Source organism: Diceros bicornis, chromosome 18, assembly GCF_020826845.1.
Source record: "Diceros bicornis minor isolate mBicDic1 chromosome 18, mDicBic1.mat.cur, whole genome shotgun sequence".
Lineage (NCBI taxonomy): Eukaryota > Metazoa > Chordata > Mammalia > Perissodactyla > Rhinocerotidae > Diceros > Diceros bicornis.
The window spans coordinates 16,163,075-16,187,787 of record NC_080757.1 but is presented as its reverse complement, the minus strand read 5'-3'; the positions used below and the strand labels follow the sequence as shown (position 1 = coordinate 16,187,787).

At 49.0% G+C, this 24,713-nt stretch overlaps 1 protein-coding gene across 1 annotated transcript in view; it reads right to left on the bottom strand.

Annotated features, from left to right (window-relative positions):
• The window catches only part of PITPNA (phosphatidylinositol transfer protein alpha), a 38,037-nt gene extending 23,589 nt beyond the window's left edge, over window positions 1-14,448 (bottom strand). Inside the window, exons 1-4 of the mRNA XM_058560144.1 lie at window positions 14,228-14,448; window positions 10,291-10,321; window positions 5,362-5,507; window positions 1,819-1,910 (exon numbers count right to left, since the gene is read on the bottom strand). Coding sequence (XP_058416127.1) covers window positions 1,819-1,910; window positions 5,362-5,507; window positions 10,291-10,321; window positions 14,228-14,247 — 289 coding nt within the window. The 5' untranslated portion in view covers window positions 14,248-14,448. The remainder of the gene's footprint in view (window positions 1-1,818; window positions 1,911-5,361; window positions 5,508-10,290; window positions 10,322-14,227) is intronic.
• Window positions 14,449-24,713: the final 10,265 nt, after the last annotated feature.

The following is a 24,713-nucleotide window of genomic DNA, read 5'->3' as shown; positions in this document are numbered from 1 at the left end:
CTGGCTTGGGTTCTTATGACACATGTTGAGTGCAACTCTCTTAGACATTGAGAAAATTCACCTTTGGCCCTAGACCAGACACACCCAGCCACAGTGCACACTGTCTTTTAAGAAAGTATGGCATGTCTCTTTTCCAAGTATTTAACAGCTTCCTGTCTGATGCTTAGGGAGTAGTGATGTTAGCATTTTCAGCGACAGCAATAAAACTCTTAAGTGTTATACATCCCAGGTCCCACCAATGATTGTTCATCTCCTGATACAAGGTTCTCGAACCCGTATGGGGACACTGAGCATTGGAGAGAGCAATGAGCCCGGTGCTCTAGACTTAGTCATTCCCAAAGTCCACAGGATAAGGACCACATGGGTGGAGCACCCTCATCAGATACAATCTAGGGAGTGCCAGGTTTCAACAAATAAGGCAAGGGAAGCAGTACACGTAAGCAGAGGCTGGTAGGAGAACCTAACAGACAGACTGGCTGTGCAAACAAATGTTGGTTGGCTGGGGGAAAGGCCACACACCTCACAGACAAGTTCCAGGGGACTTCTGGGGAGGCCCCCCACCCCGCTGCCCCCTGGCCCAGGATATGGATCAATACCAGTTTGGGCTCTCCAAGAGGTCTACTCCTAGATGGCCCTCAAGACCTAGGAATCCTGGAAAGCTAAGAGTCTGAACTATTCAAAGGGAATCCCAGAATGTCTAGAATAGAAAGCTCTCTGTGGAGGTTCAAATCTTTCCTTTCCAGAAACTCCAGATAACAGACTGGCCAAGATTAAGAAAATAATTCCATCCCTACTCTCACCTTCAACTTACAGAACATGCTAGTTTAGCGTAAGCCATCGATTCACGGCTCTCAGTAGTGGTCTACCCCCTCCTTGTCCCCCTCCCACCAAAATCTGGCATGCACACTCTATGTGTTATATAACATATTTGGGAAATAGCTGTTTCTAAATCCTTTGTCATAAAAAATTGGGCTTATTCCACTTTTCCCCAACAACATCAATGTTTCCTTTGCCACGGTTTCTTGGTGTCTAGGCCTGACCCTTGCCCAGGGCAGGAAGGTCACCTGATAGGTCCTTTCCTATGACTGCCTCAAGAGTCCCTGGGCCTCAACACTGCTTTTCAAGCCAAACACAAATATATCACATTAAAACTGGAAATTTCAGTATTTAACAATAAGGGAGTGATTTAAAAAGACCACAGTACAGTCATACAATGGAACACTATGCAGCCATTACAAATTTTTAAAAATAGCAGACTACACAGTGACAGGGAAAAGGTTCTCCATTTACTGAGTAAAAATGAGCAATTTAATAATTACTATGATATGATCCAAAATTTGTCTAGACAATGTGTCTGAAGATTTTATATATATGTGTATACGTAAGCATTAAAAAAAAGGACTAGAAAAAAAGACATTAAAATATTAACAGTGACTATCCAGGGATGGGAGAATCATGGGTGATTATTTTCTTCTGTTTGTATGCATTTTCTAAAATTTAAACAGAGAACATTACTTTTATAATCAGTAAAAACAATCAAAATTATCATACCATCCCCAGATAAGAGCGGTTGGTTCTGTGCATCTTGGGCCATGACTAGCTGGTGGTTCCCACCCAGCTGGCTGCCAAATGGTACTGACAGCACTGACACTCACCACCAGCCTGAGGGAGTCCCTAAACTCATCCTTTCACTGGCTTAATCGGAAAATGAAGGTGGGACGCAAAACCCCAATTCACTCCCACCCCTGGGTCTACCTGACCACACCCTTCGTCCACCCTGGGGCCCAAACTCTGGCTTCTAGCCAGGTCTGCACTCACCAGTTCTGCAGTAAGGGTAGGCATTCCATGCTTTTTCATGTATATTCAGGGCTCCCTCTGGGGCCAGCATTCGAACAAACGTGGGCACTTTGCTATAATCAGAAAAAAGGGTTATGAAGAGAAATGGAGGAGAGAGTTAGAAGACAATGGCCTTTTACATCAAATTCTCCAGGCCACAGCTCCAGCTTCTTCAACAGGGAGTTGACAAGCAAGATTCCGTGAGATAAGCAGGTTACTCTTGTCTGTGAGAAGCCTGTCAGAAGACACCTCAGCTTGGCTGGCTACTACCATCCACTCACAACTTCCCCACCACCGACCAGGAACAGGACAGCAGGTGAAACCCCAGGCTACCCGCCACGGCTTATCAGTCATTACATTATCATTACGCATTTTTCCAGAGCTCACTGGGCCCAGGGCATTATACCATACACTGCAAGGATGAGATACCTCCAAGAATGTACTAGTCTAGGTTTATGGGCCAGGGTGACTGGCTGACAAACTTGGAATATGGGATCCAAGATGATCTGATCTGTTTATCATCAGTTCTGGGAGGCCAGGAGGGCCTCAGGGCCATCTGCCTCACAGGGGTAAAATATTTTCTTCTATTCATTCCTTCTTATCTCAGGTTACAGAACAGCATATACAGTATAAGCATTTTTCTTTTTTTTATTGAGATAAAATTGGTATATAACATTATATTAGTTTCAGGTGTACAAACAACATAATAATTAGATATTTGTATACACTACAAAGTGATTACCACAATAAGTCTAGTCACAATTGACCCCCTTCACCCTCTTCCCATTTTGTTTAGAAAAAAGTGCATATATTCCTCTTCCTTCATTTTTAACTGGCAATCTGTGCAGTCTTTAGCACACTCCAACAATCTCATCAGCTTTAGTGCCTGAGGCCTAAGAAAAAAGAGCTAACCCAGTAGAGAACTAACTCAGAGCACTCGGAGCAACACTCGGAGGTTCACGCACTCACTGCCACACTCACTCAGGGAAGGATCTCTATGTGCCAGGCACCAGGACACACACACAAATCACACAGACGTGGCCCCTGCCCTCCTGGAGCTCATGTTCTAGTGGGGAGTACAACTAGCCAGGCAGTGCCATGGTGGGTGAGCACAGGGCTCTGAGGTGCAGAGCACTGTGAGAACATGGCGCAGGAAGCACGGTGCATGGGCAGGCTCCTCAGGGAAAGTTAGGATTAAAGGAACAGAGTAGAGAGTGACTAGGACTGAGCCAGACAAAAGGATGGGAGTGGGGTGGGAAAAGCTGGGAGAAAGAAAGACAAGTTCAGAGTAGCTGGTGTAAGGTATGAGGCAGGGACTACAAGAGAACACACAGAGGCTCGATCATAAAAGATTTTGTAGGTCATGTCAGAGAGTATGGACTTTATCCCAAGGGCAAAGGAAAGCCATCTATAGCTTTTAAGCTGGGGAACAAGAGATCTGTCTTCTGGACAGAACACCTGAAGTTGTGCAGAGAACTGGAAAGCAGCGAGACCAGTTAGGAGCTGCTGTAGTAATCCAGGCAAGAGATGGTGGAGGGAAATGGAAACCCTGGAAATACTCAGGAGATGGAGTCCAAAGAATTTGACTTGATGTGAGGGACGAGGAAGAGGGTGGTGGTGAACCCAAGTCTCTGACTGGGGCAACCAGATGGCTGACAAGGAGGCTTTGGTCCTCCCGAGGAGAGGTGGTCTTGGCAGCCAGCACTGTTGGTATGGGTTACTTTGCAGTTAGGTGTTTTGGGGTTAAGGAAAGAGTAGTGGTAGCAGCTCAAAGTTTACACCTCTCTTGTAAGGAAGAAGGCAAGACAGGTCCCACCCTCCACATGTACAGACCTCCTCTCTGCCACTTTGGTTGGACCAACTGTGTCTTGAGGAACCAAGTGGCCCCTTCTATCAACCTCACTACCTCTTTTCAAAGAAAGTCCTCTTTAAAAAGTACAAATGCACTACCAGGAAGGCATATCTTGAGCCTTATTCTAATCAGCTCTTAAGAGCTCAGTAAGATTGGTAGGCAGTCAACTCAGTGTAGGGGTGGAGGAGGATGAAGAGGAGGCATGGAGGAAAGAGGACATTGGCAAGGAAACAAGATCGTGGTGAGATTGTCCCCACTCACGGTGTGGCTCTCCCCGTGGCTCCTCGCTCACAGAGTCCTGGACCCCTCTGGGCTAGCACTTGCACATCTCCAGGGCGGCAGACGACATTAAATCAAAGATGACTTTACCAAATGAAAACGAAATTGGTTTCAGTTCAGTTTAATGGCTAGAAATTAAGATGCAGGTTTAAGTCACACAGCAATGTGAATATACTTAATGCCACTAAACTTAAAATGGTAAAAATGGTGAACTTTGTGTTATGTATATTTTACCACAATTTAATAAATATATCAGGTTTATTTTTTCCGGTACTGGATAGTTCTGATACTAGCTTGGTTCAACCGCCATTCAAGCTAGTGTATGTTTACTATGGCTTTCAATACCCTTTGAGTCAGCTTATAGTTTACTGAAATATTACTGTTTTGGTTAGAGCAAATTTGTGTGGTTTGCTATGGACTTTGGTACACAAATCAATTCAAGTTTCACTTTTAAATATTTATGCCCTTGATCCAAAAAGAGGTACCAAAATTTAAAATATTACCTGAATTTAAAATATTACTTGACCCCGCAATTCCACTTTTAGGAACATTTACTATAGATTTACACACACAAGTACATCAAAAGATTTTTGCAGGGGCCTGCCCGGTGGCATAGTGGTTAAGTTCACACGCTCCACTTTGGCGGCCTGGGGTTAGCAGGTTCGGATCCCGGGCGTGGTCCTACACACTGCTGATCAAGCCATGCTGTGGCAGCGTCCCACATACAAAATAGAGGAAGACCAGCACAGATGTTAGCTCAGGGACAATCTTCCTCAAGCAAAAAAAAAAAAAAAGAGGAAGATTCGCAACAGATGTTAGCTCAGAGCCAATCTTCCTCACCAAAAAAAAAAAAAAAAGATTTGTGCAGAGGGAGTTTTACTGGAGCACTGTATGTAAACATCTGGAAATACTATAAATATACATCAGGAAAGGACTGGTGAAACAACATGCAGCACAGCTGTACAACACAGTACTATGCAGACTTCACAAGAATGAGGCAGAAGACGCTGAGAGGAAAAGACAGCTATGATATGATAAGTAACAAAAGATCAGAAAAGTCAAGACCAGTATGTATAGTATGATCCCATCTATGTAAAATAACAATAAAGGAAATGAACACTCATTTACACACACACACGTCTACTTCTATACTCACAGACAATGGAAAGGCCCACAGGAAACTAAAAACTATCACCTCTGGGAACTAGGAGCCTAGTGGGTTTTTTATTACTTCTATTAAAAAACAAAAAACAAAAAAATACCTTTAAATGAGCAAAGTAGTACCACCTACACCCATTTTCACAGATGAAGCAACTTGAGCAACCATTATCCGTTATCCATTATCTCCACTTCAATACCAGGCCGCCTTTGGGCTCTGCTGCGCAGCCACATACCTCTGTAAGTGGTAGATCTTGTGTGTGTACTGGCCTTTCTCACCGTCCTTCTCATATGGTTCATTCACCAGGACCTCCACGCCTTCACCACCACCCGTTTCATTTTTGCTGGCCTCAGCCACAGAATACAGCTGCCCTACTTGATACTAAAGGAACAAAGAGACAGGAGTTATTGTCAATGCAGAATCTTCTTTATGGTTGCATACAGTCCAGCTGCTGATAACTCTCCAATTAGATCACTTGGGGATCCCCTCATCTGGGAGCTCATTCTGCAGTTTCACACAGGACCTTGCCCAAATTCACCCAAAGGAACTGTGAACACTGTTCCACGGCCATCACCTGTGTTTAATTTCATCCTTCCCATTTTCACTTCCTCCCTCAAGGCTTAAGGAGGCAGGTGAAAAATACTTAACCTCACACCACTGTCCAGAAAACAGATTATCAAGTCCAAGGTAGCTTTTTCCCTGCACCTGCCTCTGGTATTAAGACCCTAAAACAAGATCTGGGTTTGTTGCTAAAAGTCTCTTTATCCCATTCATTTAAACAGATTCTACGACATGACTTTTTGTCAAAGAAAGTTGCCCAGTGCTCTGTGAAATCCACAACCCCTGCTGTAAAACTGGCTCATCTACTTACTTTTTCTCCAGTGACCGGCCCCTCCTCACTCTGCCAGCAACTCAGAGAACAGCCTTGCAGGCAACTAAACTTGATGCTTTCCAGATTCCCGGTGGGGCTGAAGCAAGGGCCCTGCTTCCCATATTAGATAGCACAGATTCCTACCCCTCAGTCTGTGCTGGCTGGGTGCACCCTGCATGTTGGCACTTACTAGATGGCAAAAGCCTAGTTTTCCTTTATTTGGGTCACATGCCGCCCTATCAAGTCACCAGTCAAGAGCACTGGCCTCCTCTGACCCCCTCAGGACAACTCAATGTTAGGGCGAATGACCTGGGCAGTGCCCAGGCCTGGCCATTCTGCCTCCTTCTCTCTGAGGGAAGCTATCTGGAGGTGCCACCAGGCACATCTGCCAGTGCCACGAGGCACAACAGTTCAGGGAGTATGAGAAAAAAAGGCACTTGATTACCTGTTGGGGAAGTGGGGGATAAAGGTTTTCCTCACCCTCTATACCCCCTCTCCAAGCTCCTGGTACTCCCAGGAGTGAAAGACAAGAGTTTTTCTCCCTTTGAGATTAAAACAGAGAGGCTGCATCTCTGGGCAGCTGCCACTTGAACCAATGCCTGCAACAGCAAGGCTCAGAGGCAGCTCCCAGGCTGCTTCACCTCAAACTTGGAAGCCTGCTTTACCAGGCAACTTTGTAAGAACTGCAGGAAAATTTCTGGGCAAAGTCTGGAAGGCGAAGCAGCAGACCAGGACAATTCACTGTTCACCACAAAGCTGAAAGAGCCCTAACTTCCAAAGCAAAACTACAGGACAAAATGCCACAGAAAGGCCCAAGCAAGTGATCAAGGCTCAGTTAACCCCAAAAAGAGGAACATCTGGGTGAGAGCCTGTCACCTTGACCTTGCTAATCCTGAGCAACACCAGTGCTGCCTCAATGCCCCCAGGGAACCCCAAGCTGTCTCTGCACCTTTCCAAGTCCACCCCTGGCTGAGGCACACATGAAAGCCCCTATCAAGTGGGCCAGGGTTTGGCTGAGCCAGGGGATCCTAAGAAGGAGCAGTAATTCTGTTTCAGAGAAGAGTCATAAGAACATCTAACCACTGACTCAGCAATCCTAAAGGGCAGGCTGGGGAAAGGGCCTGGTGGAGGGGACTGGGTTGCTGCTTATGGAAGGGCCCCTAGCAGACACTAATCCCTTTCATTTGGTTCCTCCTCAGCTGCAGGAATCAGAGGGCAGGCTCTAAGAGGATCAGCTTGTTGGGCTGGCATCTTCCCCCTTTAATCTCTCTTGATATTCTGATCCTTTAATCCCAATGAGACAAGTGAAGGCAGTTTTGTTAATCCAAAGGAGTAAGTAAGACTGGCCTCCACAAGCTACAAGTGAGGGACACTTTTCATGTCAGAGGGTTCCCTTTGGCATAGTGGCTCCTCACCTTGGGAAAGCAAAAAGCAGTCTGACTCAGATGGGGTGGAGGTGGGGGTGGTGGTGAGACCATTAAATCAGATAAAGAGCCCCCCGAAGAGACAGGGATTCCAGCCTGCTCAGGTCTAGGACAATGCTCCCTGCACTTGAGATTTATTCCTTTGTCCCAAAGAACTAAGACATCCAGCTAAGAAAAACAGAGACTCCACCACTTTGGCAATCTGGGAGTGGAGCCCAGGAAGATGCACTGGGTGGGCCTCAGACACTGACATGAAACCTATCATGAAAAACAGCACAGTTGTTGGTCCCATCCACCGGGCCCTGTGAGGCCAGGTATCGTAGGGGGATGGTGCCATGCATCTCTGGAAGCGAGAAGTAAACCAGCCCTGCCCACAGTAGGTGGGGGTGGGGGGCGGCAACCTGAGCCTGGAACCACTAGTAGACACATCCATGTCAAACAGCCAAGGCTTTCTTGCTCTGCTGCAGAATGCCTAGAAACCCTAGGCAGCGTTAGGCCAAAGGCTCTGGCCAGCCAGAAGCTAATTCCACCCCAAAATATTGATTCAGGTCATCAGATGGTTATAAAGAGATGGCCTTCTCTTTTTCTTCTCTTTTCCTTCTCTTTTCCCCCCAAATCAGGAAGTTCCGAGAGGCTCAAACCACAGCCTCCAATTAGGAAGTGAGTCCAACATGATGCTGGGCTATTCCCATGGGAACTGTGATTATTGACAAAGGATGGGATTATTGACAAAGACTCTGAGAAGGTTGATCATTACTTGTTTCTTCTTCAGCCTCCCATTCAAGATTTCCTGATCTTCTGGAACTAAGGTTCAAGCCATTAAAACAGCAGCTCCTGCTCCAACCCTACCCAGGCCATGCACTGCTTTCTCATCAGTGGTTTCTAACTAAGAACAGATTGACCAGCACCAGGCAGACTGATGAATCCTACCCAGCACTTGCTTCCCAAGCGTCTGCTTAGACTTTAGGTTTTGCTCATCCCACCACAACTTCCTCAGTGCTGCAAAAAAAACCATCACAAACTAAAACCCACCAATTGTGGATGCTATCAAGGTTAAATTCCCCTTTCCCTCCATTCTTGGCCCCATTGACCTCACTACAAAGCATCCAAGAAGTGCTCCTGGATAGTGCTGGTTCTCCTGAGTTTGTGGCATTTCTCAGAGACATTCCTACCCTTCATTCCATCAAGAAACTCCCTGTAGAGAGACCCATTTCACCCCCAAATGCCACAGTGAGGTAGTCCTGGGTTCCCGGGGGACATCTTCCTGATGAGGGGGTGGGATCATCCTGTACATCAGAGAGGGAATCATCAGATCCCCCAGGAGCTGAGTTTCAGGGTAAGGGACATGCTAGGCCTTCCTGCTTGGTCTCCTGATTTGGAAAATCATCACTTGCTATTTTTCATAAAGATAACAAGGCCCCCAAAGGAGGGAGGTTAGTAGGACCCCCCAAGCCAACAGCTGTCAGCCCAAGCAGGTGGTTCCTAGGCCCCACATACATCTCAGGTGCCTCCAGGGATCACCGCATCTATCCAGCCATCCCCTCTCCCCAGCTTCCCCAGTCTCATTTCTCTTAACCTCCTTTCTGAGAATTCCCAGATTATGTTAGAGGTCCATCTCTGGCCTCTAACAGGTCTCCACAGCTCTTATCAGACGTGCAGGCCACCACCAGAGACAATCCTCTGGGATTGTCTGCCAATGCCTGACCATCCCCTTTGGGGGCCAAGAAGCTTGAATATTTGTCTCATCTAAAGTGTGCTGCGAGGGCCGTCCCCGTGGCTTAGCGGTTAAGTGCGCGCGCTCCGCTGCTGGCGGCCCGGGTTCGGATCCCGGGCGCGCACCGACGCACCGCTTGTCGGGCCATGCTGAGGCCGCGTCCCACATACAGCAACTAGAAGGATGTGCAACTACGACATACAACTATCCACTGGGGCTTTGGGGGAAAAAATAAATAAATAAAATTATTTAAAAAAAAAATAAATAAATAAAGTGTGCTGCGGACTCTGTTGGCCTGATTTCATTTTTCAAAGGTCCATTTCATATTTGGAACAGAGTGGAAGTTATCACAGGAGCTTCATGCTGACGCTGCAAGAAAGAGTGACTGAGGGCACAAGACTGGCTGACAAACTTCACTCAAACTTGAGCTTAACTGGAAGCCGGGGGGCCTGTGGATTCACAAACAAGCAAAGAATAAGGCTGCGTCAGGAGAGGAAAGCAGAGGAAGTTCAGAGAAAGGGTGGGACAAGGGATGCTCTGTGACAGTTTTCTGCTGTCCAAGAGACCAACTCTGAGTCAGCAAGGCCTATGAACCTTCTTGTGGCAAATCCTGCCAGATCCCCATACACAGGGACGTCAGGCCCAAGAACCATAAAAGGACAGAGGGCAAGCCAAGCCCATTTGTTATTGTCTGCCTTCATAAAAGGAGGGTTCTGGGCCTTGGTCTTCCCAGTAGTCACCTAGCGTGTGGCTAGAGAGGGCCTTGGAGACTTCCTGCCCTGCTGGTTTGTTGCACAACCAGAGACAGCCATGCACACTTCCCAGTTGAGTCATAGAGGTCCCAGAAATGCACACACTCAATCCCTTCAATAGCATGCCCCCAAAAAGGCACAGTCCCAGCAGGTAAGAAGGGCTGGTTCAGTCTCTATTCAAAGTCATCCAGAATGCCAAGAGCTTGAGGTAGGCTGCACAGTTGCCTCGAAATACAAAGTAAGTACCTTCCTTCAACTGAAAGTGGCAGCAGGAAAATTCACATGGAGTACTGATTATCTCTATGTTAGAATAAACATGAAAACCATACAAAGAGTCCAACTTAGCTAATGGTCACAAGCAATTATATACAACTACGAAGAAAAATGAAGAAAAAGGACTTACCTCATCTACAGACACAGGCAGGATGACTCGACTACAAGAGAGGGAAAACAGTGTCAACAAGAGAGGGAAAACAGTGTCAACTTCAGGCTCTAAAACCTGCCCAAAGCTCTTAAAGGATCATCTTAGAACAGTATTAATTGTTTTTTTGCACACAACACTATCCTCACTGTCAAAAATCCAGCAGAGAACGGCCCCCTGAATGCTTCGAGGCTAGGAACCTCTGTGCCCCTCTGGCATCCCATTTAGAACCCTGTGATTCAGTGCAAACCTGTCCCCCCACCAGCTACTTCCCAGGCCTCTGACTCACATTTGGAGCTGTCTTCTCCCTCTCCCCCACTAATAGCTTCCCTAGAAAAACTTGCCAATGAATTTAGTAAAACGGAGAGGTTAACATAGGAGGACCCAATCCCTGCAAACTCTGAAGCCAAGATGACAATTCAGACCCAAAGAATCAGGCCCTGGGGAGTTATATCTCTGTGGACCCAACCTCCCAACGACAGCCCTCAAGGTGAAAGGCTAGGAAGGGGCCAAGCTCCTTGGAGGCTTAATTACCATAAGAGCATGCACCAACCATCTCTGATCTGGAGCAGGATATTACAATACAAGCTACTATCACAAAGCCACCAAGAGAGGACACCCAACTGTGTCCTGACCTCCAGGCGCTGTCCAAAGGCACTTCAACTGATCACTTTCTTTCCCTTCTCCTTCATTTCAACGACCAGCAATTATTAGAGGTACCACCAACAACCTAACGGAGAAGCTAATGGCCAGCAAAGTCCCCACACTGGTCAGAACTCCACAGAAGTGTGAGGGCTAGTGGCACTCCTCTGAGTGGTTTGCATTTGTAATGCAGAGCAACAGCCAACCCCCAGTTCAAAGCTGCGAGGTCAGAGAGCCGAGACAAAAATGCTCGGTTGTATTCATACAAATCAAGCCAGCTCCCAGGCTTAGATGCTCAGTTCCCAGACCCTAGCTGGAACCCACTGGCCCTCCTGCATCTTGCGTGCTTGGTGAAGCATGAGCTGCTGTGCTCTCCTTCCTATGCAGTGGTTCCACCATTCGGGATCCTTGCTCCAGGCTGCTAAATAGTCCGCTCACTATTTTCTAGTTCCACAAAGGTCCCCCAGGTAGCAAGGAGCACACAGAGGGGTCTGAGAAAAACATCACACTAAAGGTAAGACACCAAGCAGAAAAGTAGCAGAAATAACAAAATGGGCTCCAAGTCTTTACTGCCTGCTAACTCCCCTCCTCCAGAATGACTCAAATAACGTAAATCCTGCAGGTTATTGGATGCTGCTACTAATGCTCTCCTCTCATTAGAGAAAGCCGATGGTGCAGAAAAATACTTCCAACTTGGAGGCCACAATTTCTGCACCTTCAGAAGAAACTTCCTAGAAAACAATAAGCTTTTTATCTTCAAGAACAGCAGTAAAAATCACACGCAAGACTTTGCAGAAATCAAATCAAAGAGAATCCTGTTAGAGGAAGTGTCAGAAAAATCAACAGGGACAACCTTCAGAGCCAGGGTGGGCACCAAGCCTCTCCCAAAAGAGACCAGCATCGGCCAGTTCCTGACAGGATGCTCTGAGGCCGCTTACACCTCTGTAAGCTGCACACCCGGACGTTTCTCCTTGGCTCCTTGGGAGCAAAACCACTTCAGCAGCAATAGGGTGCAATTCCAAAGGATAGTGCCACAGAGGCAGTGCTGGGCCGAGAGTGGAGCTGTGCTCACTTCAGTGTGACCTTCACTCACACCCTTCCCAGAGCTGCGGCACTGCAGCCATAGCCAAGTGTCTCGGATGCCCCCGACCTGATCCCCCGCCCGGGGATGCACACAGGTGCCCAAGCACGCACAAGGCACAAGTTGGGCAGGAAAGAAACATAGATGCCAAGCAGTCTCTGCATCCCCGGAACCTTGGACCTTTTCCTGGCAGGCTTCAAGGGGAAGAGAATAAAGAATGGGAAGGGAGGACCTCTCTTCAAAACTCACTCAGATCTCTTCTGAAGGTCCCCTCCCTCTTCTGCCTGACTTTCTTTATAAAACTATGGGTTTCTACAGATTCTAGGATTCATCTGGGAATAAGAAAAAAGATGAGGAGAATGGGAGAAGCCTGTTGTCTGGACAGTCAAGATGGAAATCCAAAGTGCACCATGCTCTTCTCCTGCGAGCACCCCAAGGTTCTTCCTCCTCACGACATAAAGCTCCGAGCTCTGGCTGGATCAACATCGGACTGGATGTCAAGAAACAGAGGTGGAGGGGCTTCAAAATAATGCTCTTCAGATGAGGTGTCAAGCTGGGAGAACACCTGGGTCACCACTCCCTTTGTTATCCAAAGCTCCACACTATGTCCTAAATGTCCTAAATCCCTCCAAGGAGTAAGCTGGATGGGATGGGGCAAAGCGCCCTCACTGACAAAATGGAACCAGCTCTCTGCACCCCTGCCTGGCCACCAACTGAGTTCCTACAATTGCTCTCTACTTGGACATCTCCCGCTTCCGGACTCCCTGGGCTTTTGGCCCAATGCTGCCCACTTTCCCTCCCCTCCAGGGAAGCACAGTTTCACTGTAAATTCTGCAGTCACACACTCAATCTCTCCTCTTTGCAAAAAGAAAAAAAGTCCTGAGAGGTTTACTTGGAACCATGAGCTTCAGGGATGGATCATCTCGTATTTGAAAGATTTAGCAATCCAAACATCCCCACCTGTCATCCAATCCCCTGGATTTCAGGAGCAAGCCCATCTCTCTGCAATTCCTTCCAGAAGTCACCAGTTTCCCACCCCCCAGTCACTATTGAAGAACTCCCTCACTCTTCACTGTCTTTCCTTAACTAATGGCTTTACGGGAACCTCCTCAACTCCTCAAAGCAATTTCCTCATCTCTTTGCACCAAGACTGAGAATCTCCTAGAGATAGGCTGCCCCTGCCCCCACCTGCACTCCAATAATACATATATTTATTCACAGACCTACTCTCTTTCCAAACTGTTCTCTACCTTGGTAACATCCTATCCCTCTCCATCACCATAACTCCCTCACATCACTTCAGCCCCTGCCCAATATTTTCTGGACTCCTCGCCCAAGTGTCCCCAAGTCCCAAGCAATCATCCTAAGCTTTTCTCCAACTACCTTCTCCTCTGCAACTACCACTTGAGCACGTCACACCATCAGTCCCCTCTGCTATCTCCTTAGACCCTTCCCCTGTCACCCAAGGCTGGCCCTGACCCCTTAGTCCTTTTCCTGTGTCCACTTACTACAGCCCTTTCTCTGATACCTAAGGCAGCCACTCCTCATACTCTAGGTTCCCTTCAGCACTCCTCCCCATCATCTCAACTCCATTCCTGAAGCTCTCTTATCTGATATTCCAGGGTCTCTGAGTACTGTTCAGTCCCCAAAACTCTCCCCAGCGCGGGCCAGTTCTCAAGCCCTGCCTGCCCTTGCCTAACTGTTCAATCAGCCCCTCTGACAACTCCTCCCTCTCCCACCGGTCCTCTCAGCCACTCCTGCAGTTCTGGTCCCTTCGGCCCTCAGCGCACACCCACAGTAGGACCACCCCACATCTCATCCAGTACTCTCGATCCCCGCAGCCCCTCCTCATACCCTGTCCAGCTCTCACTGTCCCCTTGACCCCATCTCAGGCCCTGTCCGGCTCTCATTGTCCCCTCGTCCTCTCCTCAGGCCTATTCGGCCCTCACTGCCCCTTGGTCCCCACCTCAGGTGCTGTCCGTCACTCTCTATCCCCGTTGGCCCCATCTCAGGCCCCGTCCGGTCCTCACTGTGCCCTCCGCCCCTGCTGGGCCGCCCTACAGCCCATCCAGCGCCCTCCATCCCCTCGGGCCCCGTCCGGCCGCTGCATCCCCTCTGCCGGGCCATCAGCCTCCCTGGTCGTCATGCCCGACTCTCCCTTCCTCCTCGCTTCCGCACGGCCGGCCGGACACTCACTACTCCTTGAGCAGCACCATGTCGCTTCGCGGCTCGGCGGCTGCCCGCTGCCCGCCCGGCCTCCCGCCCGCTTCCCGGCGGCCGCTCTCCCCGTGGCCCGGCCCGGCCCGGCTGCCTGTGCGCCTTCGTCGTGGTCTGCTCTGTCTCCACCGCTCGCGCTGCGGTCGCCGCGCCGGCTCCTGGCGTCCCGGCCTTGCCACCTCCCGCGCCGCTGCCGACGCCGCCCGGAGCTCCGGTTCCGCAGCGCCGCGCGGGGGCGGGGCGTCTCTGCGGCAACCAGAGCGTCACACGTAGCCGTGCGCGCTGACCTCAGCGCGGAGGCGGAGCCTTCTCGGGCCCGCCCCCTTCCATCCTTAAATGGGCCGTGGCGTCGGCGTCCCAGGTGGATCCCCGGCGTGCGCAACTCCCGGGAGGTAGGCGGAGCAGACGCCGAGGTGTCCGATAGAATCCCAAGTGTGCCTGTTCTTCTGCAGCCAGAGCAGATGCTCTTGTATGCTTGGACCTCTCTGGTGGGGTGGGTTGAGAGCTAGGAAAAGGTTGTGTCAAAAAAATGTTGATAATAGCCAAATTTACTTGCACGTGCTCTAAGTGCTTGACATTCATCCGGTAAGTATTTGCTAAGTGCCTGCTGTGCTTTTGTTGAGAGCGTGAACAAGGCAGATACCGTCCAGCCCTTAGGGAACTCAGGGTCTAGTTGGGATGGTGGGTGAGTGGGTGGAGGAGATAGAGCCAGGCAGTTAGAATGAAAAGGGCAGTGAGAGGTAAAACATAGGTTTGGTGGGAGTACACTCAGGAGGTGTAGTTAGCAAAGGCATCCTGGAGGAAGAGGTTTTCAACTGAGATCTGCCAGGGGCTGGGAGAGGAAGAGCGTCCCAGGCAGAGTGAATATGAAGGCAAGAGGGAGAGCGTGTGCATTTGGGGAACTGAAAGAAGTGACTGGGACATAAAGTTTGGGGGCTGAGGAGCTGTAGGAGATCTAGGTGGGGAGAGGCTTGGGGCCAGATAAGGCAGTTCCTGGTGGGTGATAATAAGGTATTTGGAGTCCATCCTCAGGGCGCGGGCCGGCGTTTAAGGGTTTTAAGCAGGTTTGGTGTTTGAAGGCTCCCTCTGATGGCTGGGTGGAGAGGGGATAGAGGGGACCAGAGCAGAGGCAGGGAGACCCTTAGGAGGCCGCTGCAGAAGTCCAGGCAAAGATGGACTAGGGCAGTGGTGGGAAGGGGTGAAAAAAAAAAAGAAGGGATGGATTCAGGAGCTAAAATCATCGAGACTTGTTGACTGACTGAGAGAGTGAGAGTGAGGAAGGAGGGGAGAAAACTACCCAGGTTTCTGGCCTGGGAGGCTGGGTGGACAGTACTGCCTTCAGGAGAACACAGGTAAGGCAGATTTGCACAGGGGTAGATAATGAATGACTCCAGTGTTGGACTTGAGGGGCACCCGGGTGATGGTGAGTGGACTGCCCAAGATAAGGACTTGGGAAGGGAGGGTGGAGCAGGTGGCCATTTTGCTGTCAAGCTGTGACTGGTGCCCCAGGGCAGCCCTGAGTATTGCATGTGTTGGCCACTCATTCATCAGATCCTAGAGTGGGAGTATGGATTGCCCCAGAAATCCAATCCCAAGCCCCTCGAAGGAAGGCCGAGAGAAGACATATGACCCAAAGTCCAAGATTGAGTGGCCTGGACCCTGGTCCCCTGACCCCCCAGCATAGGGATTTTTCTCCTACATAATATCAGTGAATAGTTATTTAACAGTTGCTGTGTGCTGGCTCTCTCCTGCCCTCTGGGAGCTTGCAGTTTAGTTGGGAAAACTACAATTGCTCATTTACTCGATAAATATTGATTGAGCTCCTGGCCCTGTCCTTGGTATTTTTCTAGGCACTCAGGATACAGGGGTGACCAAGAAGAATGAGGTCCTTCCCTTGTTTAGTGGGAGGAACTGGAATATAGACAAAGAAAGAAATGACCACAGGTAGCGGTAAATGTTATGAAGAGGCTGGACGGGTGACTATGGGCGGTGGCGGGCCGCATTAGTTGGGTGGTCAGGCTCTTAGAGGAGGCAATGCTTGGACTGAGACCTGAATGACAAGAGGCGTGGTTGCTAAGCTGGCTCTTAGTCATGAGTTGAGATAAGGGAGCTTGGAGGGCTGTGCTGGGCACCAGGGGAAATAAAATGCAAATGGAGACGGGGCCTCAAACTTGCAGGAAACTGTACGTAGTGATTGGAGGTAGCTTGTGATAAAGGTGAACGTGTATGACACAAGGAACAATGCTGGGGAAGGTCTGAGGAGCGGCCTGCTGGGCTGGAGCGGGGTAGGAAGAGTCCCGGGACAAGGGACTAGGGGCTAGGAAGAGGGGATGGCATCTCCACGGGGAAACTAGCATTTGCAAAGGTACAGAGGCAGGATTCTAGGTGAGTGGAATTTAAGGGGTGGGGAGGCCAGAGTAAAGCCTGTGGTTAGAGCCTGAGTGGTCCATATGGTGGGCACACAGGTGAGACTGAGCATGGGGCCTTGAGAGCCACGCCAGAGAACTGTGCCCTGTTCCATGGGCAGAGGCAGCCATTTGAGGGCCTTAAGGAACCCCCAGTCCTCATCACCTAGATTCAGCTGTTGATGGCATTTTTCCATTCTTGCTTCATCTCTTTTCTGAAACATTCTTTTTTTTTTTTAAAGATTTTATTTTATTTATTTATTTTCCCCCTAAAGCCCCAGTAGATAGTTGTATGTCATAGCTGCACATCCTTCTACTTGCTGTATGTGGGACGCGGCCTCAGCATGGCCGGAAAAGCGGTGCGTGGTTGCACGCCCGGGTTCCGAGCCCAGGCCGCCGGCAGCGGAGCCTGCGCATTTAACCGCTAAGCCACGGGGCCAGCCCGAATATTTTCTTACAAACCCACAATGCCATTATCATACTTAACAAAGTTAATAATTTCTTGATATCATCTCATCTCCAGTTCATATTCAGATTTCCCTAATTATCTAAAAAATATTATTTTGTAGTTTCTTTTAGGTAAGTTTGGCATCTGAACAAAGCCTGTATATTTTGTTTTTCCACATTTTATTTTTAGTTCTGTTTTTTTCACGTCTCTTTTACTTTAGCAAGCTTTGCTTCTTTGCTTCAGGTGTGTATAAGAGTTAGCCCAGCCATTCCTCTGAGAACAGGAACGAGGCAGGGCTGCCCACTCTCACCACTCCTGTTCAACATAGTACTGGAGGTTTTGGCCAGAGCAATTAGGCAAGAACAAGGAATAAAAGGAATCCAAATAGGTAACGAAGAAGTGAAACTCTCACTATTTGCAGATGACATGATTGTATATATAGAAAACCCTAAATAATCTGTTGGAAAACTATTAGAAACAATCAACAACTACAGCAAAGTTGCAGGGTACAAAATCAATCTACAAAAATCAGTTGCATTTCTATATGCTAATAATGAACTAACAGAAAGAGAGCTCAAAAAGATAATACCATTTACAACTGCATCAAAAAGAATAAAATACCTAGGAATAAATCTTACCAAGGAGGTGAAGGACCTATACGATGAGAACTACAAGACATTATTGAAAGAAATCCATGATGACATAAAGAAATGGAAAGATATCCCATGCATGTGGATTGGAAGAATAAACATAGTTAAAATGTCTATATTACCTAAAGCAATCTACAGATTCAATGCAATCCCAATCAGAATCCCAATGACATTCTTCACAGAAATAGAAAAAAGAATACTAAAATTTATATGGGGCAACAAAAGACCCCGAATAGCTAAAGAAATCCTAAAGAAAAAGAACAAAGCAGGAGGCATCACAATCCCTGACTTCAAAACATACTACAAAGCAATAGTAATCAAAACAGCATGGTACTGGTACAAAAACAGACACACAGATCAATGGAACAGAATTGAAAGCCCAGAAATAAAACCACACATATACGGACAGCTAATTTTCGACAAAGGTGCTAAGAACATGCAATGGAGAAAGGAAAGTCTCTTCAATAAATGGTGCTGGGAAAACTGGACAGCCACATGCAAAAGAATGAAAGTGGACCATGTGCTATCGCCATTCACAAAAATTAACTCAAAATGGATCAAAGACCTGAAGGTGAGACCTGAAACTATAAAACTCATAGAAGAAAATATAGGCAACACACTATTTGACATTGGTTTTAAAGGAATCTTTTCGGATGACATGCCTACCCAGACTAGGGAAACTAAAGAAAAGATAAACAAGTGGGACTTTATGCGATTAAAGAGCTTTTATAAGACAAATGAAACCAGAATCAAGATGAACAGACAACCAACCAGCTGGGAGAGAATATTTGCAAAACATACATCAGACAAGGGGTTGATCTCCATAATATATAAAGAACTCACACAATTGAACAACAAAAAAACAAACAACCCGATCAAAAAATGGGCAGAAGAAATGAACAGACACTTCTCCAAGGAAGATATACAGATGGCCAATAGGCACATGAAAAGATGCTCAACATCACTAATCATCAGGGAAATGCAAATCAAAACAACACTAAGATACCACCTCACGCCTGTTAGAATGGCTATAATCACCAAGACAAAAAACAACAAATGTTGGAGAGGATGTGGAGAAACAGGAACCCTCATACACAGCTGGTGGGAATGCAAATTGGTGCAGCCTCTATGGAAAATGGTATGGAGATTCCTCAGAGAATTAAAAATAGAGATGCCCTATGATCCAGCCATCCCACTACTGGGAATCTATCCAACGTACCTGAAATCAACAATCCAAAGAGGCTTATGCACCTCTATGTTCATTGCAGCATTATTCACCATAGCCAAGAAGTGGAAGCAACCTAAGTGTCCCTCGACAGACGATTGGATTAAGAAAATGTGGTATATATATACAATGGAATACTACTCAGCCATAAAAAAAGACAAAATCGTCCCATTTGCAACAACATGGATGGGCCTGGAGCGTATTATGTTAAGTGAAATAAGCCAGAAAGAGAAAGACAAACACTGTATGATCTCACTCATATGTGGAATATAAACCAACACATGGACAGAGAAAACTGGACTGTGGTTACCAGGGGCAGTGGGGGTGGGGGGGTGGGGGGTGAGGGGTGGGCACAAGGGGTGAAGGGAGTCATATATATGGTGATGGACAAACAAAAATGTACAACCCAAAATTTCACAATGTTAGAAACCATTAAAACATCAAAAAAAAAAAAAAAAAAAAAAGAGTTAGCCCAGACATGCAGGGGCCACAGCTCTCTCCACCTGTGCCCCACTGTGAGCCAACAGCCCCACTGTGGAACAGACCCTCTGGTGCCTAATACCTTGGAGTCCCAGCCCTACTACTTCCCCCTGTGTGACCGTGTGCAAGTTACTTAACCTCTCTGTGCCTCAGCTTCTTCATTTGTAAAATAGGGATGATGACAGTGCCTGCCTCGTGGGATTGCTGGGAATCAGTAGGGGGAGCAGTGTGCGTAAAGCAGTTATGTGCCATGCATGGCACATTTCCATGGTGTTATTACTGGGGTGTTATGAGAAAGGGAGGAGGGACACTACTGCCCCTCGAAGCTACTTCTACATGGTCCAGGCTTAAAAGGAGAGAAAGAAGGGAATCTCCAGTGTCACAGTGATCTTTCTGTCTCTCACATCTCTCTTTCCTTGTCTCTCTCCCTCTCTCTCTCTCGATCTGTACCTCTCTATCTTATCTCCATCTCTCTGGCTCTCTCTTTCTGTCTCTCCTCTATGTCTCTTTATATCTCTGTCTATCTCTCTTTATCTCGCCTCTCTGTCTCTCTTTCTGTGTCTCCTCCTCTGTACCTCTCATCTCTCTCTCTCTTTTTGTTCGTTTTTTGTGTGAGGAAGATTAGCCCTGAGTTAACATCTGTCGCCAATCCTCCTCTTTTTGCTGAGGAAGACTGGCCCTGGGCTAACATCTGTGCCCATCTTCCTCTACTTTGTATGGGATGCCGCCACAGCATGGCTTGACAAGCGGTGCGTCAGTGTGTCGGTGCGTGACCGGGATCCAAACCCTGGGCTGCCGCAGCAGAGCGTGCGCACTTAACCGCTACACCAGCAGGCTGGCCCTCTCTTTTTGTTCTCTGTCTCTCTTTCTGCTTCTCTGTATCTCTGTCTCTCCTCCCTCTGTCTCTCTTCAATATCTCTCATTATCTCTCTGTCTCTCTGCATTTCCCTCTCTCTCTTTACCTCTCTTCCTTTCTCTCCTCTTTGGGCCTCTCTCTCCTCTCCCCAGCCCTTTGTCACCTACTCTCGTAATGCCCCTTCAGCCTGTTTCTTTCGTCTTCTCTTGACAGCTCTCTCCCTTTCCCCTGTCTGCTCTCTCTGTTCTGTTTTGGTCTCTCTCTCACCTTTGTCTTCGTGTCTGTGCATCTTACAGTTCTGGCCCCTGCACGGTTAATCCTGGCTGGCTGGCCCTTGTCACTGCCTCAGCCACAGCCACACCTGTAACCCATCTTTGGGTATCTTGGGGAGACTGTTTCACTGTTTCCATCTTCTGCTCTGTCCCTTCCTGGCTGGTGACAGCATGCTCTTCTCCCAGCCTCTGTCTCAGTCTGTTTCAGCCTCTTTTTGGTTTATTTCTATCTGTCTCTCTCTTTTTAAATTTCATCCTCCAAATATTTATTGAGCAGCTGTTCTCTGCTAGGCATCATTTGAGGCACTGGAGGTATCACAGTGACCAAGGCAGAGCATGTTTCAAGGAGCATTCATTCTAGTGGGGAGACAGACACCAGACAAAAGAACAGACAAATGCATGTCCCTGGCTGCCCGCCTCGTCCCACTGGGCAGAGGAGTGTGTCAGCCAGGCCAGGCTGTGGGCAGGGACTCAGGCCTGTGAGGGCAGGCTGACTCTGCCTTGCACTTTGCCTGACAATTCCCTGTCCCTAAATAGGGACTGGGGGCCACTCTGGAAGCCAGACTGGAGTGTTGAACCCATTTGCTCACTCAACGGCATTCACCATGTTCCAGGCTGATGCTGTGGCTTTACTTATACGAGAGAGAAATAGTTCTCTGTGCTGTCTCTTTGGCTCAGGGAGACAAAGGTAAAAGCAGAAGGTCCCAGCCCATGTAGGACCACAATCTAATGCAAGACGAGTATAGCCGCTGCTGGAGTTGAGGAAATAGTGGTCGCTTTGGGCGCCCAAAAGAGGCAAGGAGGCCCTTTACCTCCTCCTCTTCTCTTTCTCTACCTCTGGTGGTGTTTGGCCTGCAAAGGGTTAGAAGCTATCTGAGCAGCTGTGATATTTAAAAAAAATTTTTTTTAGCCAACATTTGAAATTGGGGATATTTTATATAAACTCAGGATTTCCAGCTTCTCTTAAAAAAATCAGAAGATCTGGCAACACTGGGCTCATTTCCACCTGGGCATAATTGGTTGGAACTGTGTCAAGGCTGTCCCGTTAGATGAGGGCTGTGGCCTCCAGGTCCCCACAGTCCCCACCAAGTCCTCTTGTGTCCCTGGCATGGAGGTCAAGGTCTAGCTGCCCCAGAATCACCAAAGAGCTGATGCTGTGGCTTTACTTATACAAGAGATATAGTTCTCTGCGCTGTCTCCATCAGATGCGGGAAAATGAAAGCTGACAACAGAGGGAAGTGGCAGAGCCATAGTTTTTTTTTTTTTTTTTTTGTGCGGAAGATCAGCCCTGAGCTAACATCCGATTCCAATCCTCCTCTTTTTGCTGAGGGAGACTGGCCCTGGGCTAACATCCGTGCCCATCTTCTTCTACTTTATATGAAATGCTGCCACAGCATGGCCTGACAAGCGGTGCAATGGTGCGTGCCTGGGTTCCAAACCTGTGAACCCCAGGCCACTGAAGCGGAGCACGCACACTTAACCACTGCCACCCAGCCAGCCCCAGAGCCCCAGCTTTTGAGTTTGCAATCCTGACAAGGAGCAGCCCCCACCCACATCCATCTAGCACCTCTGCTGTGCAGGGGAGTGGGGGGGCCACTGCTCATCCCTTCCCCCACTGGCCCTGAGGCCATCCACATTCCTCCCCTGGGCCTCAAGCCCTCTGCCCCCACACAGGGTCAGGGGCCAGGCCTCAGACAATCAGGTCTCCCCTCCCCTCCCTGGCGCTTCTCTGGGGAGGCCCCGTGGCTCTTTCCCGCCTGCTGCCACTGCCCAGGGCCCTGGCAGGAGTGGCCAGCTTGGTGGGAAATCTGTAGGAGGAGCAGTCATGCCCACGACCACTGCCTTAGGACAAAAGAAAAGGGACAAGGATGAGCTCCCTCCCTTAGAACCAGAATTCACTGGCAGCCTTGGTCTTCTCACCCAAGAGGCCCCTTACTCTGTCCTCCCCCACCTCTTCAAGTGGCGGTGCAGAAGGCCAAACCAGCAAAGCTGGGCCATGGTGAAGGCAGCATCGGGGAAGGGTGGGGGTAAGACACGTGTCAGACCAGTGACAAGGAATCTGGGCAAGAGACAAGGGCTAAGGGGATGTGTGACTTAGGGAGAAAGAGACAGGAACCAAGGAGGAAACAGTTCTTAGTCATTCTCAGCATACATTTATTGAGTGCTTACTGTGTGCCAGGAAGTAAGCCAGGTGCTAGAAACAGCAAAGGGGCAGGAAGAGTCAGGGTCAGCTACTGAGTTGTCAGTGACACTGCATTGACAGTGGTTAACACGGGGAACAGATGGACCCTTCAGGTCCCCACTGAGGGCTTGGGCTGAGTCCTAGGACAGGGCCTGCCTAGGCCTTTCCAGCAATGGAAAGGGATTCTGCGAGGCAAGACCCTCCCCGTCTCCTCCACCCAGGTAGAGGCACACAGACAAGCCCCTACACACTCCTCTAAACATGTCTACAGCTGACACGCCTGGAACACATCTCAGACTTCAACACGCGCGCGCACACACGAACACGCAGAGGCATGGCCAAGCGGTTTTACCAGGAGGTAGTGTGGAGGGGCTGCCTGTCATAATCTGGGTCACCCCGCACAACAAACCCGTCTGAGTGCCTGAGCACCCACCATTTAGAGATTATCTTGAGAAGCTTTTTGGCCAAGTCTCTTACCGCAATGTGAAAGACATAAAAGCAAACGAGGGGACAACTTCTTAAGGCTTTGCTTAGAGAAGGGTTCCAAGAGGGGTAGCAGTCAGCAGAAGCAGGCCTCACTCCCTTTATTTAGCCACGAGTCTGTCCCAGTCAGAGCTGCCTAAAGTGGGTGTCCTATGATAGGGGAGGGGATGGGGGGCGGGGGTGGTCTGTTCCCTGTGCTATCTGCTCTCCTCCAGGGTCAGAATAATGCTGTTACCTGTTAGTGCCTATGAAGTGCCAGGTCTACTACTACAAGTGCTTTAGGTCCAGTTCACCTAACCTCACGGTGAGGGTGTGACCTCCATTTTACAGGTGAAGAAACTGAGGCTCACGACTTGCCTAAGGTCACCGAGATAGTACGTGGAGGGGCATCTCACCTCTGCTCTTCCCTTCATTGTCTCCTCAGCCCAGGGTGATGGAGCCTCACTGTGGGAAGGGTCGGGGGGCTGGGAGCTGCCAGGGACCCCAGTTCAGTCTCAGATCTGCCCAGGAGGCTGAGAATGACTAACTTCAGAACTGGACATGCTCTCTGCAGAGACCAAGGGGCATAGAGGGTGGCTCCATGCTGGCAGGCCACCCAAGTGGAGGAGGCTGCACCTCCTTCATGATACTCAGGGAGCTCCATCCTCACCCCAGGGCGTGGGGTGAGTCAGGACAGGGGGTGGTTGGGGACAGGCTCATAGAGCCGGCCTACTCACCCTGACCCCCCCACCCAGGCGAGGACTGCAGCCTGTGAAAAGCCAACCCCCTCACTTGGGGGGTCCTGGGCTCCTCGTCGTCCTATCCCACGATCTATATTTGGGGGAAATGGGTTCTACCCTTGAGTTGGGCCTCTGGTAACTGGAACAGATAAGGTACCTCACTGCCCCAAGAGCCCATGAGAACCCACCGTATTATCCTTCAGAGGGAGGGAGCTGTTGCTTAAACAGCCCTGAAGCCCGATCCCGTTGAGATTTCTGAGAGGTCTCTGACAGCAGCCCCTCACCATAGGATGCCCACAGCGTGACCCCAGCCCCATCACCCACCCCAGTTGCACATCTGCTCCAGTTCACACAGGCTGACATCAAAGTGCATCAAAAGCTCCACTGGGATGAATGTGTTGTTTGTGCTGCCGTCTGGGACAGTCCTGCACACGTACCCCCAATACTGGATGCCCCCCCGTTTTCGGTGTCGTTGGGGCACAGGGCAGTGTGATGCCCTCCTCAGACCACACAACCCAGGGCCATGATGAGGAGGGCTGGAGCAGAAGTTCTTTTGACCAGGCTGATACTGGGTACAAGACGGGACAGGATACGGAACAAAACAGAAAGGAACCCACAAGGGCCTGCAACCATACCTGTGGCCTGTAGGAGGGTCGGAACCTTCCCTAGTACAGGCCCAGGTGTGGGAGCTGCAGGCAGAGGCCAGGGGGATTTGGAGGAAGCCAACCACAAAAGAAGGCCTAGA